Below are 24756 nucleotides of genomic sequence, written 5' to 3' on the forward strand. Positions count from 1 at the left end.
GCATTGGATGATATTGTAACTGCCTCACATTTGTTTTCCTACCCAAGTTAGAGTAGGAGTTGTTTCAAGCCAATGTCCCCCATGATCTGAGAAGGACCTGGGGGTTCTCAGGGTTTAAACTAAAAGAGGGAAGATTTATTTTAGAGGTTATGAGGAAATTCTTCACTCAGAGGGTGGTGAGGCACCGGAACTGGTTGCCCAGAGAGGTTGTGGATGCTCCATCCCTGGAGGTGTTCAAGGCCAGGTTGGATGAGGCCCTGAACAACCTGGTCTAGTGGGTGGCATCCCTGCCTATGGCAATGGGGTTGGAACTAGACGGTCTTTAAAGTCCCTTGCAACCTGAACCATTCTATCATCTTGGGAGAACTTGGCCAATGTTGTTGAAAATGAATATATGGAAGGAGAAAATTCTCTGCAAAATGACAGTAAAGACCTACCACTTTATATCTAATTTTTTTTTGGTAATATTCTGAATCTACTGTATGCCAGCATTTCCGAAGTTCTTTTGTGCTGTGCTTCTCTCCAATGTAAATCTTCTCTTCACCCTACTTGGAAAGTACTGCTCTAGCTATCTTGTGTCATGTCTGACAGCTTGCTCACATTCTTTTCTTCTGAACATCTCAGGTGTGCTCAGGAGAGGATGTGCCTACAGTGTTGGAAATGTTACTAAATCTGAAGTAGATTTTGGGCAGAAATGATCAAAACTAAACACAATTCAAAGGAATGTTATCACCAATTTAATTTTGTTTCTAGCATTTTCCTACAGGTTAAAAAACAAACAAAACCAGAAACAAAACATTTAACAGATTATGAAGACAATACTTAAGGACTAATACAAGATTATTTTCTCTGATTTTACCAATCACTTATGACCACTTTGTTGGAATATGTCATTGTATCCAAATTTTACATAACTATGAAGGCATAGATAGCCACAATATAACTAACTTATGATGAATTAATACTCAGTATTGTATATTAACATAGCTGCCCTGCAAAGGACGCATCTTTCATATGTGCATTTAGGCAACATCATAGGAAATGGCAGGTCACACAGATAAGTGACACTGGTTTCTTGCACAGAACATAACACACTTGCTCTTCCTGCAGATTAGTGGCTTACCGTATTGCTCTAGTGAAAAAGAAAATTGTTGGGACAACAAACTACCTCAACTGAATTCAGCTCTTTATTTAAAATAGGTGCCTGCCCTTCCACATGGTGATTTTGTGAAGAAGAGTTTGTATGTACAGATCCCTTCACCATGCTTCCACCATGATGTCTGAGTCGGGATGCTGCAGAAGAAGGAATGACCCGTGATGAGCTTCCTATGATTGACATGACATTTCAGAGAGTTAGGAAAAGCCTGGTCCTTTTTCCCATATAAGACTTTGCAAGCATGACTTGGCCTCAGGTGTGGAGTTCTGGGATTATCTCCTTCAATCTCTCTTGCATCACTTTATTTTTATCATGGCAAAGCCTGTAGTTGTATTTGATGATTGTCACCACTTCATGTAGACCACATGCTCAGAATAATATATATGTTCTGTTTCAGTTATCAGAATAATAGTTAAAGACACAGAATAAAGCTAAGCCTAGATCTCAGATTTTTTTTTTTTTTTTCTATATTAGCTATTCTAAAGTCTATAGCAAGAGCCTTCCTGTCTGATTTGCCAACAAATGAGAAATAAGCATGTAAATCTAAGCTACACAAAAGACTTACAAGCTACATGAAATAAAAATAAAAATTAGGAGCTGAGATGTAGATATTACATTACAAAATGAATTGTAAATTGGCATTAAAAAAGAATGTCTATAGCTCTTGATCAGAAGTAGTAGCTGAAAATAAAGCTATAGTTGGATTAATAAAATGCAGCTCAAAGTTGCTGCACATTAAACCATCACTTTCAGTAATTCAGAAAACTAACTTCAAAGTGTTTGACAGATTTCTTATCCGTTTCCCAAGTGGGCATGATAGCCTTTTTATGTTTGGTCTCCAAATCATGCATATATATCTCTTACAAAATCTGGTATATTAAAGTTGCTTGGTTAGAGTTCAGAATGCTAGTAGAGACAGAAAGACTAACTAAAATGTTTTAAAATATTGGATATTCTGGTGCAGCTTCACCCCGTAGAGGCTATGATCACTTTACTGTTGTTTGTTACAGTTCTGTCTGAATGAGACGTAATGCTTTCTTCATGTTCTCTATTACTGAAAGAAAAATAAATAAGAACAGTAAATTGTACTTAAAGTGCATTGTACAATTAAGAAAATCTAGTTTGATTAGTAAATTATTCACTATAAAATTAATTTAGGGTCACATTATATTTTAGAGCTTTGTATAATATATAGTAAAAATTCTTGCATAAGAATGCTAAAGCTGAAGGCGAAAAATTTAATGAGTCAAAATGTTTAACTTAAAGGGATTTGACAAGATTCCTTTCAACTTCTTTACTTCTCAACAGCAAACCTGGTAATTAGATGTGACATGCATATTTGCGGTAAGATACTGCACTGGTGTCAGGTACATGGTATAGTGTAAGGACTAGCTCAACTTGAAAAATCACATTCCTTTTTGAAATATGGGTCATAGGTGGTACTCAGGTAACCACCAGCATTTTTTTTTCTGGTTTCCTCCCACCACCAGCTGTTTACATTTTGCAGATGGATACTATATTGTAGTTGAGCCATAGCGACTTTCACCACCCTCCAGCAAACTGCTCAGATCTTGGTCCTGATCACACAACTCTCTTTTAACTTGTCTTTCCTGAGTAGTCCCAGTAAATTCAGTGGGACTACTACAAATGGGTTAAAGTGTCTTGCTAGAACAGGTTAGATTATTATAAATGATTGTAAATGCTCACACACATTCTTTATTCATTACTTTGAGATCTTAACTGATTCTCAAGCACAGATGATTGGGATTAGTGTGTATCTGGCTGCTTACAGTGTGAAATGCAAAGTAACACCATGAAGCAGGCACTTACAGAATGGTATGTCTTGTGGCTCATAAGCATATAGCCGATTAGAGTATCTTCCTGTGATATCAGCTCTTACTGTGAGAGATGGGTCTGAAAAAGTAACCATATTAATCACTGCTTTCCACAACAGCTGAAGGTGATGCCCATGGCGCAGCACTGACAGCCCTGTTCCTGAGAAGTCCTGATTTCATCAGCCATGCAATTACAAGGCTGTTACGCTCTGTTCCAACCAACTGCTCTCTATGTGGAGAAATCCTGAACAAAAGCTAGCGCTCAGTTTTATATTATGCAGCTATTTTTAAGGGATTGATTACGCATGCATTTCATCCATATTCAAATAAAAATATCCTGTGTAACAAGTTCTGGGGTTACCTTGGGAGAGGCCAGTTTGACTGGATGCACAGATAGTGAAGGTGATGCAGACTTAATGCAATATTAGCATGACCTACTGAGAGCCTTCAGAGGTAAGATCTTGTGGTTCTTAATGTTTCTATTGTGAAAGGAAGTTGTTGTGAACATTACTCAACAGGTTCCCTTTACAAGCTCTTTGTTCATTAATCTTCAGACTCCTGTTGCTACCTTGCTCTGACTGCGTGTGGGCTTCATCCCACCTAACTTTAGATGCTATGCCAGCGCTGGCCACCTTTTAAGTTCCCTGTGCAGTCAGTGAAAAGGAATGTGGACTGTGGGGCATGATTCATTTGGTTTATTCCAAATGTCAAATTTACAATGCAAGAGATCATTGCTTAGACTCCACTGACCATTGACTTTGTGGTAATGTCTGCAGTATGGACATCTACGTTGTTAGATATTTGACTGCTTTCAGCAAACTTTATCTCATAACACTGCTAGCAAGAAAGACAGAGAGCTAACAGGGGTTTAACAGAGGCCCAGATGTTAATAGATATTTAGGCACCTTGCTCCCAAGCATACAGAACATATCTGTAACCTGAGGAACTTCACAGGGGCTGAAGCCTCCAATAGAGGGAGAACTGAACTCAGGTCTGGCAAATTCCAAACTAATGGTAATGACAAGTTCTGAGCTGTTTTCTTTTTACAAAATTATTTATTTTGATGTCCCCAGAAGAGGACACTTGCATAGATTCAGAAATCATATATTGAAAAGATGCATAAATATTGTACCTACCTATGAACATGATTCGAGGCACATATTGTCCATCAGGTGACAGGTTTTTATCTGTAGTTTCATGCTGGCAGAGAAATTAAAGCTAATTATTAAAATATTCCTGTAAACATCTATTCCTGGAGTAGGACCCCTTGTGAACAATCTCATACCAGAGGACAGAAACATCAAAGGTACTACTTGTGTGTGTATATCCACACACAAATGCATATATGTGCATGTAACTGAAATGCCAGAAGTACTTAGCTAAAATGGCATGAAAAATTCAAGACTTAGAAAGAGAAAACACAAGCCAAATAGTGATACCTGTCAAATCTCCCCAAACCTTTCATACCATGAGATTCAGCATAATGAAGTTATTTTGGGCCATTTCTTGTACCTCTTCATTTTCAGCGAAAGCTTTCTTCAGTGCTAGAAAAGACATGAGCATTTTGAAGTCCATCTCAAATACTGCTTTTCCTTCTGTGTTTGGGCACTGGAGACTGGCCACATTGTTCCTGTCACTGCTTATTCACATTCCTGAGGAGACACTTCAGGGCTCTGTCACAGACTTTTTTTTTTTTTTTTTTTTTTTTTTTTTGACCCATGTCTGTGCAACCTCCCAGCTATGAAAATGGATGCTCTCTTCTGTTATTTATGAAGCCTGTAGTTTCAATAGATACCATGTCTTGTCTTGACAAAAGTGCATTATTCTCAGAAAATTCTTGTTAGATCAATTTCAGCAGTCTTGTCTGCTTCTCTAGTTACCCGTTCAGGAGGGCCAAACAAAATTAAATCTGTTCAACAAGTCAGTAGCAAATATGTTACTCTTAATTTAAACTGACAAGTGCTGCATCAGGGATAGAAGGACAGCAGCACTGAATATTTTATGTTCTTTTTTTTTAGTAGGTTCATAGCATACTTTTTGTAAAAAAATAGCTTTTCAACTACAATTTCATATACCTATTTCTTTAAATAATTTTTTTGTAAGTACAAGGTAAATATATAGATATTTGTAGTTTCGTATAAAGATGTTTACAAAAATTTAACATTCAAAAAAAATCAAAATTACCTTGGCAGTATTGGCAGTCTTCCAAATGGTGAATGACCATCAGCGGCTTGTTACTTTTAATAATAATAAAACATGTGGTTAGATAATTTGACAAATATGTAAATAGATGATTTTACTAGCAGACTGGAAAAGGCAAATTGCATTTCATGTTATGTTAACTCACAGGACAACCATATCGGCATTCTGTGAGGAATGACAGGCATTTTGGTGAAAGAGACAAAGGAAATAAAAGAAAGCAGAGAAACAAAGTTTCCTTGTCTATATAGTTTTTCTAAAGTAAAAGATTCTAAAGATTCTACAACAGAGATACCACAGAGTCAGAATCATTTCATTCCCAGTTAATATACAATCAAACTATGAGTACTGAAGAGATATTTAATATTGCCTAGGTATGTAATTCTCCATGACTATTAAAATAAAAATAATCTGTAAACTGGAATGAAATAATTTTTATAAAATTAAGTTTCTCATCAAATGCTCCCTAAGAATAGTTTTTTTTTTTTTTTGTTTTTTGTTTTTTATAAGCTGTCTTCTTGAACAGATATACTGCAGATATACTATTTATTTATTTTGGTAAATGTTTTTATAGAGTATCAAAGTTTTATATTTTTTGGATGTCAAAACATAAAACAATTCTATACATTTTCTCCTACATTTTTTCAACTTGTGTTTCTGTTCAGCCAGTGAGTTACTATTGCTTGATTTGCAGTCACTGTCAAGAATTTTTTAGTTCCTAGACATTTTCACAGGGTACAAGAAATTGATTGCCATTTACTTTAAACACAATTTGCTTTCACAGAATCACAGAATTGTGTTGGTTGGAAGAGACCTCAAGAGATCATTGGGTCTAATCCCCATGCCAAAGCAGGTTCCCTAGAGCAGGTTGCCCAGGTAAGCATCCAGATGGCTTGCCTATAATATAAATATAATTTTAGACTATAATCGTGTAGCACAAGATATTGCTAAATTGAAACTTAGCAATACATTGTGCTACACGATTATAGTCTAACATTAACAGGAATAGTGATTTAAATAAATATTATGAATCCTCAAATATATTTTCAGCTGAAACCCAGAGAATGACTCACTTGGTCCTACTAGGACAGTGAGAAATTGTGGTAGGTCACCATGCAAGAACAAATATAATTGATTTCCAGCTGTTGACTGAGGAGGAAATCAGAGATCCATGATACATTAAAAACAAATAAATAAACAAAACAACAACAAAACTTCATTATTATTATGTCTATTTATCATTGCTTATTCAAATGATAGCACTACTGTTGTTGAACATCAGTGTTGTCTTTCCACCAAGAAAGGACAGTGTTCAAAGTAGACTTGCCTAATGGCCTAATGTTGCTTCAGAGTCATAAGATCTCTACAACTGCTATTATTTATACACAGAAAATCTGTTGTATTTGAGTGAGTGGTCTGCAAATCAGCTGTGACAGTGGTTCTTTGTTCTGTTTCATTACAGTGTATTCAGGAATGACCATCTGATTAACAACTTTGTCTTTCAAAACTGTTTTGTAATCTCTTACCTTTTCTTTGCTTGATAAAGCCCTTCTTCATAAGTTTGTACCCAGGTTATTTCATCTCCCCATCCTAGAAATATAACAAGAGTGTTAAATGGTGGCCAGGTAAGTAACTCATTGAAAATTACATTTTTGACATTTATTGATAGTAGCACACAAATAAGATTTTTTAATTTTAATTTTATTTTTTTTTCAGCCAAATATTCCCAAACACAGTGGAACTACTAATTCTAAATCTGTTAATAGATGCACTGGGATATTAAAAAAAAATAAAATAAAAATACTTCAGCTGACTGAGGATTTGTACCCAGTTCAAACCAGTTCAAGTCCCTTGGCAAACTCATTAGATCTCTTTCTGAATACTCAGAATTCCCTAAATTGGTGACAAAATTATTTATATCTTCATATTTCCTTTTCATATTGTCTGCTCTATATTTAATGTAGATGCTGAGGTTTAAAAAGAAAGCTGGCTTATAAAAATGAGAGATAAAAATAAAATAGGTGAAATAATATTAACTTTAATGTGAATGGTTTTGAAGAATATAGAGTTTTAACCCTAATTCTTGAGTCACAAATTTCAATCCCTGGAGTTGTAAGTACTTCATTTAATTAAATAATTTAATAAAAGCATGACTGTTAAATAAAAATCTCCACCAAAACAGAATCCTAATGAATCACCAACTCTGCAGCCCATCCGTAGCTGATGCACTGAACTCAAAAAGCAGACTGTCTGTTTGGTTTCATGCCTTTAGACCCCAAAGGTGTCAGAAACAATGCAGATTGTCCCTGCCTCCTGGGCTTTGTCACCTCTGTTCACAAAGGCCTTCACAGGAACTGCACATGGTAGAACAGCTTCTGGGTCTGGGAGACATTAAGTCTCCCGTTCTTTTGCACTGTCTGAGCAGTGCTTGGTCCAGCCTTGGCTGTGCAGAGATTTACTGTTAGCCTTCTCATGGGACAATTGCTTGTGAAGCTACTAGGTCATCTCTTCTTTCAGGAGAGTGATTTTGATTTCAGATCATAAAATGATCTGAAATCAAAAAATCATGAAATGTCTGGTTGATGATGGGGTTCTGACTTCTTGACCAGTTGATTTCAGCCCTGGCTGAAATCTGCTGACGTAGGTAGTCACACAGAGAAGTCAGCTGGGGTCATTTTACAGCATGCTTAAGTATTCCCTTTTGATCTGTGAAAATTACGTGTAATGTGCTCAAGGCTCTGCAGTATCCCAAAATCCCATAAATCAGAATTAGAAAACTGATGCTTTATTTCTGTGATAATTTGTTACAAAATTGACACAATAAATTGACTTCTTACTTTTTCTTTTAAATTTTGTTTTTGCATTTAAAAAGTGGGAAAAATAAATTCTGTTCTAGGCAAGGTAGGCAACAGATACCAGATTGGGTAAAATCTTTCTCCATGGATACTGCTTATGAAAAGTGATTTGACATTTATCTTTGGTTAGTCCAGGGATTAGAAACTGTTCTCTTGTATGTACAAAGTGTTTCATATGGAAAAGCATTTATCCTTGTTCCTGGTATTTTATGAAGCCTTTTGACTGTTTATTATTATTATTATTATTTTATTTTTTGCCATATGGAATAACTTACAACTTCAGTACAGTTCCTACAGTTGTTCTGTTCCAATACTTCCTTTTGCTGCCCAGATGCCTCCCGAGCAACTGGCCTCTGATGGCACCTGTGTGAATGCAGGGCTCTGCCAAGATTTTGTATGGGAAGAACGCAAAGGTGAGCCATGCTTTGCACAGCTTGCAGAACAGCTCAGGAAGGGAGCTGGAAATTTTGGGGAGTGAATGGGCCTGAAAGGAGAGGAAAGACTTAGAAGAGAAAAAGACCCCAGCAAGCTATTTTTCCACCCATTTTTTCTTGTTTTGACATAAAGAACTTAAAATAGCATCTTAGTTTAACATCCAGGTTGAAAATTATGAACCACAAGAGAATCCTTTAAATGGATGAACCAAAAGAGAATCCCTTAAACTATCTGCTAATAAGGAAATGAAAATGAAAATGAAAAGGAAAGATCATCCCTAAACCCCACAAAAATGGCTCAAACTGTTGTTCTATGTATACAAATGGGCCTGTAGAGAAAAAAAATGCACAGAAACTGAAGTTATGAAATTGTATTTCAGTAGCTATGTTACCATATCAAATTGTCTTTTAACAGGCATCTGAAAAAATATTTTTTCACTGAGAGTTCTTCAAGTGCAGCCGGGTTTCAGAGACTCAATTTAGTTTACTTGCTTCTACTAAGTCACTGTGGGTGATATAAATTACATAAGCTATATGAAGCCCTCAGACATATGCTTAAGAACAAACAGATGAAGTGAAATTACATGGAGGAAAAAGATACGCTTCTTAGTGTTTCACTTAACCTTAACACTTAACACTTAACCTTAGAGAATCATGCCTAAAAATGTATATATATGCTTTCAGGTATATTCTAAACAAAAACATTTCTGGACCTACATGGCAAGATGAGGAGATAACTACATAATGCAAAATATACAGTACCTCTTGACAGTGTCTGAGGTGCTCTTTTTTCCTTTTTGATTGCCATTGCAAGGTTTGATGAGACTGCAATTAGCAGGAGGGGCAAGGCCAACGTTGAATGGAGCATTATTTGATCCTGTTCAATGCAGCAAGGAAACTGGAAAACAAAGCCCAACTTTGTGAACCAGGGCATTATCAGGAAGTCACTATCTTATGAGATAAATTTCAAACAAATGTTCTGATTTCCAACTATTTCTTGCAATAACTCAAACATTTCCTCCATTCTTCATGGCATTTAAAAAGTGATTTCCATCTCAATCCTTCTTAATAAAACAATTATCAATGTTCCTGTCTGCTTCCTTATTCTGAAGGTGTTTGCTTCTCTTCCTGACAAAGATCACTATAACAAATTCAGTAACTTCTGGTCTTGATAAAAGTCAGAAAACAAAAGTGATGGTTGAGGAGAGGCAAAACAAAGCCGAATATCTTGAATAAATAAGTCTTCTTTCTGCCCTGTGCAACTGTCTTTAGACATTAGAACTCTGAAGTTCAGGGCAATACCCAATGATTTCTACTATGTTAGAAAATGTAATCTATGTAGCCCAGGATATCACCCAGTCAGCTTGCTGATTCTCACTGGAGATTCATTTTTCAAAGGCTGAGCTATAGGAGACGCCAGGATGACCTGCTGATAAAGTCATCTGAGAAACAGACAAAAACATTCAAAACATATCCCAAAACACATTTACAAAGAAAATTTCAAACTTGAATTTAGGAGTGACATTTAGGTGGAATTACAGCCCTGAGCACGGCAAAACAAAATGCTTCATGCTTCTCAGGACATGAAGGCATAAAAAGTGAAGCAGGTTTTCTCTTTTCTTTAATGAATCTTCCAGCACCACTAACATCATTGTTAACAGTTCAATTGTTGGTGAACAAATTCAAATACTGCTTCCAATAACTGGCAAAATAAAACCAAAAAAGTATTCTATCCAATTGACTAGAAAAAAATGCACATTATGAAACAGGAAAAAATATATATATATATATAATTTTATTGTTACAGTTCTGTGTTTCTGAAGGAATTTCCCCCAAATGCTAAAATAATTAATACACTCATATTCTCCTCAGACTTGTCACAGTTCCCTTTCAGCCCCAACATGGCATCAGAGTTGTTCTTTCTTTCACATACCTTCCTCCTTATGTTTGTTCATCTTTTCTATTATTGAGTGAGTTTTATTTGGAGCTTATTAATGCTTATTTGGAGCTTATTATTATAAATAAATTTTATATGGAGCTTATTAATTCAGCATATTAATTTAATGATTGGACTTTACAGAATTTTAATAAGAAAACACAAAGATTTCCATTGTTTCATAAGGAAAGACTATAGCTTTTAGCTGAGCTTGCAAGCTGAGAAATTTTTGGGAATAGAAACTCCATTCAAATTCCCACTATGTTGGTGCAGACCACTAACCTGAGTCAGCAAAAGCAGCTCATTATACACCACTTCTATGGAACTATGGTACTACTACTCTTGATAACTCAGTTTTTAACGTAACTCTATCTGAAGGCTAACAACCTTAACATTAGTTTATCTGTCAAATGTTAATAATAAAATATAGCATTTATATTAACCTGCTAAAGCTCTATGTAAACATAAATAGTTATGGCTTTGAAGTCGTACCAGATATGTCTCTATAAATCAGGTATGGAATGTGTGAATCAGTTCTGTCTTTCATAACGTATTCACAAAAAATCAAAGTGTTAATCTCTCCAAGTCACATGATTATTTATCTGAAGCTTAAATAATTGATTACCATCCTGAAAATCCACAGGGTTTTGGAGGGATAATTTATTGAGTTGTAGCTGGAGGCAGTTTAAATTCAGTATTCTGAATTTTTGATGCTACATGATCCAAAGTTAGTTAAACTAAGAAAAGAAAAGAAATGACAGCCAACACCATAAGAAATACTTTAATCTCTCTATCAGAACATACATTTTGCTAACTAACCTCTAAGCATTTATCATTTGTATTTTTTTTTTTTTTGGTATAACTAGTCTTTTAATGAATTTGTCAGTCAAAATTCATTTCTGTATTAAAGGAAAATTAGAAATAAGAAATGTTTTCTCACCAGCAGCAATCAGTTCTCCTGTTGGAAGGTCCTTTTTCTGAAATTATTTAGGTAAAAAAAGTGATTTAAGCACAGACTGCCTGAGCTCTCTGTATCTCTGTGTAGCAACAATGGCACGTTCACCTGAGAAAAAAGAAAGAGATCTTTTAGCTGGAAACCAAATTAATGCATTTCTACCCTCCCCCTTCCTTTTCTGCCATCCCTTCAAATTGCACTCTTGTGAGTACCCATGCTTGTACACTGAATCTTTGGATTTCTCTTCGTCTTGGCTTGTATCAGGTGTCTTGTATGAGGATCAAAAATAAATAGTGGCTTATGTGTGCCTGTTACTTCCCCCCTCAAACAGTTTGAGTCTGGCTTATGCCCAGTGAAAAAAGAAACCACCAATGAAAGCTGGAACTGTAGGGGCTTTTGTTCCCAGTGAATGGCTGTGCTCACTGGTGCCTGAAGATAGGTATGAAGCTAGTAGTAACAAGGGTTACTTTGTGTAGAGGAATGTAATTAACAAATAAAGTCTTTTTTTTTTTTTTTTTTTTTTTTTTTTTTTTTGTTAGGGGGAAATTAAATTCTTTACTTAAAATATGGTATAAAGTATCTGATTATTGTCCCATCCCTGGAGGTGTTGCCCCATCCATGGAGGTGTTCAAGGCCAGGCTGGATGGGGCCTTGGCCAACCTGAACTAGTGGGTGGCATCCCTGCCTATGGCAGGGGGGTTGGAGTTAGATGATTTTTAATGTCCCTCCCAACCTGAGCCATTCTATGATTCTATGATTATTGCTTCTCTGAGTTGTAGTTTAAAAATGGTCTGATTCTTGGGACATGTTGCTTAACACAATTTTTATCTATCTTGACTAATATGGGAAAAGCAGAGAATCACAGAATGTTAGGGTTTGGAAGGGACCTTGAAAGATCATCTAGTCCAATCCCCCAGCCCTTTATTTATTCCCTTTGCACAAACAAGGAGTTAGCTGGATTATCTTTTCCCTCCTCCTTGGATAGCCTTTGCATGGGAATCAGGAGCAATTCCCTTTTGGTTCTTCCTCTCACATGTGTTTGTTTATATAGACTGTATTGTTAGTTTTTCCTTCTCCTTTTCATGTGAAGCTTGTTTAACTTGGATGCTTTGATATATTGATGTCTGTTGTCACTGAAATATATGTGATTAATAACATATAATTCTTGTGTTGTGTTTTTCATATCTATCCAACAAGCCTTTTCATTATGATTTCTAATATTTGTGCATAAAATATTACCTTTTCAGGTGGTATCTCTTATTTTCTCCTTTTTTCCTCCTAAATATTTGCTGCTACAAAAAAATCAACTGATTTTGTAATAAAAAGTGCAACATACGACCTTCTGTGTTTTTGGTGGTAAATTATCTTTACCATTTTTAATGGAGAATTCAAACTTGCACTTCCAGCTAGCTGGAAGCTGGCTGAGTTGCAAGAAGTCTGCTTTGTGGTCATGAGTGTAGACAATTCCAGGCTCAGTTAATATGATAGTATTATCAGATTTTTTAACCTTTGCAAATTTGTTTGAGCCTTTAAGCTGAATACAAATCTGAATTTTTAAGTGCATAATATGAGAATTCATAGTAGGAGAGTAAAAGAGGAAATTAAGCATCTGAGAGAATTTCTAGGAAAAAGAGATGCCCCGGTGGCACCTCTTCACTCTTTCTTGTTTGTCATAGGTTATGCTTCCTCTCATAAGGGTAGGTGTAGAATCCCTAGAATTACAGCTAAGTAGAAGAAACCCTTAATATAAGTAGAGAAAGAATATTCAGTTCAAATTAGAAAGAAAATTTTCACTTTTGTTTTTGACCGATTAAAATGTCCTCCTTCAGCACCCTTGTCAGGTACCTCCTGTCTGCTGCTGCTGTCCCTTTGGGTCTCATGTGCTCTTCCCGTGCTCCAGGGGAGGTATGGAATGGGTGAAGTGCAGCACCACTGCAGTAACAAAGGGCACTATTAAGAACCTTTAAAAAGCTGTTTTCTGTGTTAGCATCTATGATTTAGATCCTTTGTTGGGTCCTAATATTATAATATATCGTAATATTGAAAGCATTATAGCTTTAAAAAAGGGCAGAACAGGTCTGGTTGCCTGTTTTGGAAGGAGCCTGCTAGGCCTGCTGTCTGCTGCCACAGGTGAGCTGGTCTCACTGTGGGAAGCTGGGGGGCAGGGGGGAGGGCTTGCAGCTCAAACACATTAATCCCTGACCACGTTTCTTCTGCAAATGAAAACAAATGGTTTGACCATTTTGTTTTGTAAGCCAGACAGTGTCAGCTTCCTTCTTTATGACAGTAAGACAAAAGACTCTGGGTTTAAAAAGAGAAGCAAAAGTGCTTCAGCGTCATTGGTGGAAGAGAGAAAAGATAATAAAGGATTCAGGTTTCAGTGACAAGTTACACCTATGTAAAAGATTTTGTTTGTTCTCCTTGTGAGTTGTTTGACCAATCCCCACATATGGTGGGGATTTGATAATGCTGCTGCTTGTTTTGGTTGGACCATGTTGTACTGAAGGCTAGGAACAAAGTGTCTTGCCCCATGGAAGTCAATCAGCTTTTGCTTGGATGGTGACAATTTTTTCTTCTGGAGTTTTGAAGATTTCTGCTTGTGCTAGGCATTGCCTTTCACAGGGCATTTGAGCAACCTGGAAAGGTTGTAGTGTCTCATCCAGTGCTAGTGAACTGGGTGACTCAGCAGTGAGCTTAGCAGGGTTTATCTCATAGCTGTGGAAGTCTGTGCTCAGTGTATATGTGCATCCAGTCACTCCTTGGTTCACTGGTACCAGGGGGTGGTATGGTGGGGCAGACATTGCACCCTGCTAACCAGTGTCTGTGAAAGCCATAAAACCCCTCTTGTACTCACCCTTGGACAGGCAGAAACCGAGCCCTGCGGTGGCTTGAATTCCCATGGCAGCAGCTCTTACCTTTGTGGAGCTCCACTGAGGTCCTGCATTTCAGAGCATATCCACCTTGGGAAAGTAGCAATTAGAAAAGCTGTCCTTGTTCTTCACCCTACCCGGTGGGCCATGTTGTGGAGAACACATCTCATGCCACGGAGAGGCAAGATACCAGCCAAGATCAGTCAAGATATTGAGTTGACCAGAGCAAAGATTTGTAGAGGGTAATACTGTTGTTCAGTTGACTTCATCAGTAACTAACATGGCATAAAAATTAGTTTGCAATATACACTCATTACATTATCTTTACAATTTTAATCACACAGGCATTTGTGTGGAAAGGCTTATAGTGAGTTAAATGATGGACCACACTGTGAAGTTTGTCTCTTAGTTTTTCTTTAGTTACCTAGGAAATTTGGTATCACAGCAAATTCCTAGTTCTGCTTATGACAACTGCTGTGATGCATTAGTAGGGATATTAATAAACGCGCAATGGTAAGTAGACCTTTTTTCTTTGTTTTTGAACCTGCTGAAGATAACCATCTTGCAAATGAGTATAATTCAAGTGCATTGTCTAATAACCAGAGATTGTTCAAGAAACCCAGATTCACGAGAGGATGTAGGCACTGCATTTAATTGGCTTAGCTTTGACAATGGCAAAGACATTGCACCCAGCAGTGGTCCTGGCAGGGCTGAGCAGCTTTGTGCTGATTTTCTGGTGAACTCAGCAAGGGCCCCATAGCACATGTGCCTGTGCTCAGTTCTGAAAGGGCTTCATCCAGCAATTGGGCTCCTGTAATCCTTGTGCCCCACCAGCCTAGTCCCCAGGTACATATGTGCCAGGATGACACTGAAGGATGTTCTCTCTGCCTGTGTACATGATTTTCCTTGAGCAAACAACTTTTAACACCAATTCCTCAGTGTATATATTCCTGTGTTACTGAGACTATTTTTATTAAGCTTTTTTTGGACCAATATAATACTAAATAAGTTCTCAGGCATACAGAGATTTTTTTCAGTTCAGCACGGAAAAGTAACAGGTGGCAGATATCAGTGTCACATCTGGCTGCGTGAATCCTGGAGCACTTGTTTAATCATTGTACTGCCTTTTTAGGATGTGACAGTATAGCATTTTGTGTCTGCATATTTCCTTTCAACCTGCTTGATCCCTTCAAGTGACATACAAACTTTATGATAATAATCCATGAAAAATTATGTAAGGATTAAAAGATGTTGATGGCAAGAAGCTGGGGAGCCCTTGGATCTGTCTTACCTAAAGACAGTACCTCACCTCCAGCTAGCACTCGCTAGCAGCCAGACTGATCATCACAGGCTGATTCAGATCTGCTTCCACAGATAGGAAAGGTGTTGATGAAGTTCTTACATTGTCCAAATCTGCTTTAGGTCATATGTACACAACGGATGAGAGCACAGCTCCCGTGATGGCTGTAATTCAGCATGGTTCCTGCAACATCCATCTATAATTCCATGAAAGAATTTTACACATGCCTAATGTGCCTTGCAAATCAATAAAAAAAATAATTAGGAAATTACATAGACACAATGCCCAAGCAAATTTTACAAAAAACAGCATGAGAAAGCTTCAGAGAGCACATATTTTTGTGGTTGAGAGGTACATCTGGCTCCTACTAACACAGGTCTGGATCTCAGGGCACAATCAAAGAGCGAATAGTACCAGAGATGGGAACTACGCTTCAGGCTCAGAGAACCAAACATTAACTTTCACTGCCAAACAGAAACATGAATAAATGGGAAAACCCTGCAAGTGTCCATTAGGCTTAGGCTTTGACTGACAGCCAAAAATCATTTTTAGAAAATTTCTGGTTCATTTCAATGAAGCCATTAAAAGAAATCTAGATATGACATGCTGCTTATTTCTGCGTGTGTGTTTCAAAAGAGTCACCATTGTGGAAATGTCACTTCTGGTATTACAAGATGATTCACAACAGATGCTTTTTTTTTTTTTTTTTTTTTTTTTTTTTTTTTTTTCCCTCCATTGAAAGCAGAGCTCTAGGTAACAGTCAAATGAATAAACTGCTCCAGTCTTGCCTGAGCCCCAGAGGTTTGATTCCACTGGATCACTGTTCTTTTTTAGCTTTGTATTCCTGTAAAGACATACTTATGGAACATAAGCATAATAATGTAACTGGAAAAAGATTTATTGAATTAGATTTTACGGTGGTTATACTGGCTGCAACATGTATTCTCAGCTTCCCTGGCCAAAGCCTATGTTTTCACTTGTAAGCCTTCATCTTATTCCAGTACTATCACCTTCAGCCCCCTCCAGTGTTTCCTCTGCTCTTTTGGGATACTCTGATTCCTCTATCCTTCAACTGCCCTGTGCTACAGCCCCAGGAAAGGCTTGTATAGGTGTCAGGGGAAAAATGGAATCTATTATTTTTGATGATTTTCACTGAGATTTACAGAATAAATGTATTTTGGTAAAAGAGGGACACCAGGACTGGATCTTATTGGCTCCACCCTCCAGCCTAAAATTACAAAATATTCTGTATGGGATATTTATTTACTGCTGTGTAAGCTTCAACAGGCAGAGAGAGCTTCCTCTTCCACCAACAGACCTTTCGGTGACACTGCGTTTCTAACAGTGCAGCTTTCAGACAATCCTCTAGCCTTCTGCCAGAAGAAAAGGCATCTCTATTTAGGTTCAGATATCTCTCTTTCTGAAGATCAGTGCAGAGGTATAGCAAGGAGAACATCTGGAAGGCATTTTGGCCCCCCAAGCTGCTGGCATGCCCCAGGATGCACACTCCCCTTCCTTGGGAGGGGGACAGTGTGTGCACGTATTGTGCATCCTCAGGCATGGAGCATCATCAGGCACCTCAGTTTTCTCTGCACCAAAGGACTGCCCACACATAGGTTGTGTTTAACATGATGATAAAACAGTGGGGGAAGTGTGGAGAAATGTGCAGCTGGAAAGAGTTTTTCCCCAGGGCTTTGTTGTAGTAACAGGAGGAGGCACAAGGACCTGAAGAAGGTCCCCAGTCCTTTCTGCTTTAGTGTCCTCTTGCCAAATGCTGGGAACCTGCACACCATTGTGCCCCACCACCATAGGCACTGAAGGGGCCACCAAGCAGGGCCCTGCTGGAGGTATTTTTCCAAAGGTTTTTAAATGGCTTAGCAACTCTTTGAGGAGCCTGAGGTAATCTGAGATCTAACTTGTTTATATCTGAGTTTCTGGATAATGTGATTTTTAATAGAATGATAACATTTGTGGTGTTTGGATTCAATAAATTACTTACTGAAACATCAAAATCTACAGAAAATTAAATACAAACACCACTGTGTTTGGAGGTTTTGGGTGGCCTTTCTGTAGAGTAAATATGATCTTTCTGTATTTATAGTTCTACAACCCTTCACATTTATTGATGTGGTCCGTAAGACAAGAATTTGATCATTCCCAATGCCTCTAGTTGGCACTGTTGCATTACTAATAGTTAAAGGACGACTGTTTCTGTTTTAGCTTTGCTGGATTCCAGTGATAAGTTCAAAATACAAATTGTTTAAATATAAAATTTATTACATGTAAAAATTCACAAAGCTTGGAAAAGCAATTAAAATCAATTTTGAAAAATCAGAATGCTTTTAATTTTATATATATATATTTTTATTTCAATTTTGGAATTTACATGCATTTAAAGTAATTTGTGAGGGCACAGGGGTAGAAACCCAGACCAGATTTTAAGGAAGAGAGCCAGGAAATTCAGCATGTGTTTTGGAAGATATTGAGAGCTCAGAAATATTCAATGAAACTTTCTGACTGCCACAAGAAATGAAAAGCGGCTGCATTCCCCTACAGTCAGAGTGTCCCAATAAAGACTTCACAAGCAGGAATGCTCTCCAGAAACACATTGGAGTACTTTGGTGCAGCTGTGAGAGTGAGTCAAGCAGGCATCTGTTGAAAGACATGCCTGTTGCTGCAATGGTTTGTGATGTTTTCCTGCAGTGACATCATTGTATCTGTTTTAAAATATAATACCATATAACAATCACAAGACATTGTAGGCTGTAAAAAAAGAGTGTTCACAGTATCTTTTTGCATCTAAGTATTCTGTACAGGTATTCCTTTAACTTTTATTATAATAAGGGTTTTATCCCAGGGCTTGCTTCCATGAAAGACTAACGCAAGAGGGCATGAGAGTAACTCAGTATTTCTCAGCTTTTGTCTCCCTTTTACTCTCTGTTCTTCAGCCAAACCTTGATCCTGCAAATTTCTGAGTCCTTGGCCCCATTCCAGCGCAGCACTTGGTGCATATTTAACTTTAGGCACATTAGCAGCCCTATTGATGTCTATGGGACAGCTCATATGCTTAAAGTTAAGCATGTTCTTGAGTGTTTATACTGGATCAGAGAATACAGAATTGAGCTCACTGGCAAGTCTCCAGGAAGCCTTCTCCTAAAAAAGCCAGACAAGCTTCTCTTCTGATGTAGACCTGTCCCGGTGCAGCAGTGTTTATCCCCAACAGGCAGTTACTTGGAAAGGGCTCTTGCTGATCATATCTTTTAGACTGAGAAGACCGTGCTGCTTTACCAACAGAAAGGTTTCAGCTCACCTGAGTGAGCACTCTGTGGAGTCACAACCTGAGGTCCCTGCACGAATTGTGAGCTCACTCACTGCAGTTGATCCATGGAGCTGTCATCCCATCATCCTCAACCTGTTGTTGATGTTGAACAACATAGAACATTTTTCATTCAGTCTGAAAAAGATAAGTGTATTCATAATAAAGAAAACTGCTTTTGCATATAATATCTTTCACAATATATATCAATATATAGAATATTCAGAAAACTTGAATCAGTTTATATAAAAAAAAAAAAAAAAACACGAAAAAACAGTGCCAAAACCTTTAAGGATTACTATGGCCTCCTTTCATTACAATTCACACCTGAGAAGAAGGACAAAGATAGCATTATCTAATTGAAAACAATTTATATTTGAGTAGGGAGGCAGAGATGGAAACAGGGGGCATGTAAAAATTGATGTACCTTGAAAAGTTGGCAGGTATCCCAGGTGTTCCTTTTCTTTATCTCTGTGACCATTAAAAGCTGTAGAACATCACACTGTGGTGATCCCTGGGGAACAATTCACTTCCAGTTTTGGGACATATTTTTAACCTGGCCCAACATAACTTTTTGCCATTTTGTTACTTTTATAACCTGCATAGTTGATACAGAAGCATCTTTAGCTTCAGATTAGCTTTTAGCTGTAGTATTTTATTCTCATTGTTTTTTAAAGCCAAGGATTAATAGGAGACAGACAGAAACACAGGAGTGAGTCATCAAACTACCACTCCTGGAGGCAGCCACACCATAACACCCTGCTTATAGATGCATTGAACTACCTCAGATTTACTTAGGAATTTTGTCCCATTCTTCTTTCATAAAACTTCCTTTGAAATGTACTCCTTTGAGAGAAAGTCTTGTTTAGCTAGCCTAGACTTAACACTTGGCAACTTCTTAGCAAGCATTCTTGCCAGTGTTGCCCTAAATGATTCAATGATTCTTCTACATTTCTTGTAAGTATTTCTGCAGGGAGATCATATCTCAACTTGGTCTTCATTCTTCTGAACCAAAGAAAGAAGAAGGGTTGAGTTCCTCATTGCAAGAAATCTTCTGTATTCAGCAAGTCTACTTGCCCTTTTCTGTATCTTTTCTGGCAGGAGTTCAGGTTTCCTGAACAGAAGTGTACCTCAGTATGACAGATATGGTCCCACCTGGGGCCTGTATGACTACTCTGTCTCTGGAAACACATTGTCTGATACGACCCAGTGTTACATATCACTTTCTTAAGGTTTTTCTGTATTAATTGCTAATGTTCAATCATAATATGATCCATCCTATGGATGACCATGAGTGTACCCACATCTTTATTTTCCAGGATTTTTTTCCAATTGGTAGTCCTCATACTCCGGGCAGAAATATCTGCTAGTAGTCTTTGTGGAAATAATTCTGTATAGGAATGCCTTTTCCTTCTTTAACAATCTTTATAAGATCTAGATGGGCTAGCCTGTACTGTGAAGAGAACTGGAACCACTTGTGTTTCTCCCTGCAGGAGGATTCACTCAGTCTGTACTTAGCCTGAAGAAGTTAGTCTCCCTAAAGCTGCTACTTTAGGCAACAGAGATGAAAATAGATGAATGCAAACACATAGGTTATGTCTACTCTAAATCACCATCTGGAGGAGCCAGACGGGACCGGGATGGGAGGTGCCAGATGAGGAGACCATAAGAGTTTGGCTCCCACCAGCTGATGCTAGTTTCATTAGGTATCCTTCCAGTCACATCTTTGGAGGATCTCATTATATCTGCATTCTTCTTCAGCATGTTCATAAAAATAGATGATGTTAGATCTCAAATAAACTTTAAGAGACTTTAAGCCCCAAGATCTGGATATTTTAAACACAGAAGTCTGTGTTACTGATACTCTAGCTAACCTTATTGTATCTATTACAAACCCTAGCCATCAGCTTGTACCTGTTTAACTGATATGCTGATGATGATAATTTCCAAGACCTGCATAACAACTTCCAGATGTGGCATACTCTGATATATATATATATAATAATTATTAATTATAATTATATATATAATTATTATTATTTATTATTTGAGAATAAAGAATGATCTTTTGTTTGAATTAGTGAGCTGTCTCAGAAAGCAGGTATAACCTGACAGTTATATGTTATTGCTGTTGGTCATGTTGCACAGAAGATGGCTTAAGTGATTCCAGTGGCTTTATCTTTTTCCCTTTCTTGAAAAAGTAACTTGTTACTGTTGCTTATACATGTAAAGTTCTGTAACAGGCATTTGGCTGAAAAAATTTGGTGCAAAGTTTCAAATGTGTGGCTTGTGGTGAGGTGGGGTTTGTAACTGACATGGGGTTCTGTTCAGGTTCTGCCTTGCTGTACTTCCATGGTGAAATGCAAATTGATGAACTTTCTCTCTCAACTTCCACCACTGAAAATTAGACACAGCCCACAGAGAGACCACTATGTTCAGATTAAAGGCTGTGAAGTGGTATTCATGTTTCCTTACTTTATGTTCCCAGTGAGAAAGATACCTCGTCTATGCTAAAAAAAGACTAAGCTAGACTCCTGTTCTCAGTCACCATTTTGAGAGGTCCTTTCTTTCTCAATTGACCAAAAGCAGATATTGAGGAGATTGGCATCATCTGCTAAGTGAGTGCTGTGCTATCACCTCCAACCATATTTTTCTTTTGGAAATGTGGTGGTATGCCTTCTGAAACATAAGCCCATCTTTTGATAGTATGCAATTTTATCCAGAAAGTTTCCCAATTGTTTTGATAATAATAACAATATATAGTTTTGAAAATTATTTCTGTCAAGGTTTTCCTAAAGGGTGAAAAATCCTTATTTTAACCATAGGAATTCAAGATACTATATAAAAAACATTCTTATGCTGTCCAAAAACATTATCGTCACTGTGTTAAACAGCAGAACTGGATGAAGTTTATTTATTTGTTTAATTATTATTCTTAGGGAAGAACATGAATGATGGAGAAGAGAGAAAAATTTTAATAAAAAGTCGAGTTTACAGGGCTGGCAGTTAGGGCAATGTGAGGGGATATTTTTACTTATAAACTGAGAAAACTGAGAAAACTGAGAAAAGTTTGTCATTTGAGAGGTGCATGTAAATTACATAGGGCTCTGTGATATCCCTTGAGTGAGAACAAGGAAAATTGCATAGTTTGCACCAGTGCTTGTATGATTTCAGTGCTGAGACTTGAATGAAAAATAATGTCTGCCAATGACTGAGCTAATTTGCCCATACTCCAGGAAAGACAAATTTAAATGAGTTAATAAATAAAGGAAATAAATTATGTTATTAAAATATTAAATTATTGCAGGAAAATCCAATACAAATTACATTCCAAAGGTCAGGAAACTTGCTGGAAGGTCTGTTGTCTGTCATAAGAACATGAACTGGACCGAATTCTGAGCTATGTCCGTTATATAGTGATACAGGAGAACTAATTGGCACAGGTTCTCACTGGTGGGAACAGGACTGGTTGGGAGAATGCTAGTGGCTTACAAATACTTTCCCCTTCTCTTGCATGTTGATTTAATTCTAGTTCAGCCTGCTGGTAACCATAAGTTGCATGAGAGTACAATATGGATGTCACAGCACAATTTGCCATGGTTTTGTATCTATCTGAGATTAAATACCCAGATCCAGGATGATTATAACAAACATGCCATGGGAATTTTTCCTCTGGCAAATAAAGACACCTGGAATATGGACACCTGAATCTGAGCAAGACAACCTGGCTCTCTTTGCAGTCAATGGAGATCAGCTCAGTTAAGCCAAACTGGGATTAGTCTAAAGAGGAGGTCTCTTACATTCACAACATCCTCCAAACCAAAATCAGGCTTTGTCAAAAGATGGGCATGACAAGAATAGGAAAAAAAAAACAGCAGTTACACTGAGCACATTTCAGAGGAACTCTTCAGAGGAGCATCGTGAAGACAAAATTAATTGTATACCACTGAAACGGCATTTGAGTAACAGGGTGATAGGGTGATACTCTAAAACCTAGTAATTTATTTCCCAGTCTTCCTGTCTTATTCATTAATCTTTATTGACCATATTATATGGTCATGCTGTTTTGGTTCTTTTAAAGCATGCTTTTAAAACTGGAGAAATCAAAATTTTCTTCAATTGCTTTAGCAGAAATCTATTTCCCATTTTCTAACAGTGCAAATTTTTTGGACAGTACCCTTGGGAGGTCTCTTATAGTCTTGTATTCAAAGCAAGATTGACACTGAGTTCAGAAAAGGTTGTTCAAGGCTTTGTCCAGTCAGGTCTTGAAAACCTTGGAGGAAAGGTATTCTGTGACTTTCTGGGTAACTTGAAATGATTAACCATGTTTCAGAGATCATTTTTATTTTATTTTTTTTTTCATTGTGGAATGAAGGAACCTTTCCTTGTTCCAATTTATATTCATTTTCCCACCAGAGGAAAGTCTGATTCCATCTTCTTTATAACCTTTATGTAGGCGCTAGCAAGCACTGTTAAGTAGTTCCCCCTAAGCCATCTCTTCCTCACACGCTGAACAAGACCAAATCTTCCAGCCTTTCCACAAAGGACATTTGCTCCAGCTCCTGACCATCTTGGTGGCCACTTGCTAAAGTGTGTGCTTATTGAAGGGTACAAAACTGAATGCAGGTTTACAGATGCAGTCAAATAAGTGCCAAATAAAGGGGAAGAATCACTAACAGGACTCTTGTTAATTCCGTCCAGATTTTTTATTTATTTATTTTTATTTTTTTTTGAGGCCAGAGCATGCTGCTGGCTTATGTATAGACCCCAGTCCTTTTCAGAAGAGCTGCTACTAAAGCTGGACAATGTCCAGACAGACAACATCACTGTAGTGGATTAGCTCAACCCAGGTTTTTGCAGGACTTTGCATTTTTATTTCTTGAATTTCATGACACTCCAGAAATATAATCATATTAAATCAGGTTTAGAACAAACACATTTAGTTCCTCACCCCACTCAAACAGCCAGCATAAATGGTTAGGATGGAAAAGCAGAAATAGAATAGAACAACACAGAATAAGAAAAAGCGATTTAAACCAGGCAGGAACCTAAAGACATACTCTTGGTTTGATTTAACATTTCACCATTGAAAATTTAAATTAAGAGCCTACAACTTTATATCCATAAACATTCTCTCTTCATAAACAAGACCTAAAGAAAGGAAAAGTTCTTGGGCATGAGAAGAACCAAATTGTTTTTCTCCTTTGTTCATGACAAAATCTACAAGTAACTCTTAAATCTACCTTTGATATACTCATATGTCTCTCATATTCATAGAGGAAGCATCTGGAAAAAGATATTTGAAAATTTATATATCAAAATTTATCCCACAGGTGGATCTTAAAATATTTTTTGACCTGTCAAAGGACAAGAAAACCTGGAAAAAATCATCCCAGCAGGCATAATTGAAACTAGTAGACTAGCTGTGCCGAGAGAAATGGTATTGCAAACTTATAAGTATAGTCATGAGAGAAAAACAAAACAAAACAAAACAAAATGAAAACAAACAAACAAAAACAACAAAGAGCTAATTATCTAAGACTATCCTGAGCTCCCATTCTACATGTTTATGCAACTGTACTCATCTTTCTTTTCTTCTTTTCCACTGTCCTTTGGTTCTGACTTTTGCTTTTTAAAAAAATATTGTACGCAATGTCTTTGGTGAGTGGTGTATCTGGACTGTATTCATTTACACAAGAAAAACAATGTAACTTGATCTCTGATTTCTTAATCATTACACCCAACAAACAATCAATGTTTACTAAATCACTGAGAAATGTTATCAATGAAAAATAAACATTTGGACAAAGTTTATAATGAAAATAGCAGAAGAAATAAGGGGGGAAAGTAGAAAAGGAGAACAAAAAGGTCTGATACCTCAAGACAAATTTCAGATTGCA

General features: G+C 37.2%; 1 protein-coding gene across 6 annotated transcripts in view; it reads right to left on the reverse strand.

Moving 5' to 3' along the window:
* Positions 1-714: 714 nt before the first annotated feature.
* AGR3 (anterior gradient 3, protein disulphide isomerase family member) overlaps positions 715-24756 on the reverse strand; it is a 40214-nt gene continuing 16172 nt past the window's right edge. The window contains exons 1-9 of one of the 6 annotated variants that reach the window (XM_035318497.1): positions 13216-13233; positions 11356-11478; positions 9242-9377; positions 6717-6780; positions 5176-5228; positions 4459-4535; positions 4128-4191; positions 2987-3070; positions 715-2210 (exon numbers count right to left, since the gene is read on the reverse strand). In XM_035318497.1, the coding sequence (XP_035174388.1) occupies positions 2161-2210; positions 2987-3070; positions 4128-4191; positions 4459-4535; positions 5176-5228; positions 6717-6780; positions 9242-9347 (498 nt within the window). In that variant the 5' untranslated portion in view covers positions 9348-9377; positions 11356-11478; positions 13216-13233 and the 3' untranslated portion in view covers positions 715-2160. Of the gene's footprint in view, positions 2211-2986; positions 3071-4127; positions 4192-4458; positions 4536-5175; positions 5229-6716; positions 6781-9241; positions 9378-11355; positions 11687-13215; positions 13234-24756 lie in introns of those variants that run through there. The other 5 variants (XM_035318498.1, XM_035318496.1, XM_035318499.1 and 2 more) reach the window with 5 other exon arrangements.

Source organism: Oxyura jamaicensis, chromosome 2 (assembly GCF_011077185.1).
Source record: "Oxyura jamaicensis isolate SHBP4307 breed ruddy duck chromosome 2, BPBGC_Ojam_1.0, whole genome shotgun sequence".
NCBI lineage: Eukaryota > Metazoa > Chordata > Aves > Anseriformes > Anatidae > Oxyura > Oxyura jamaicensis.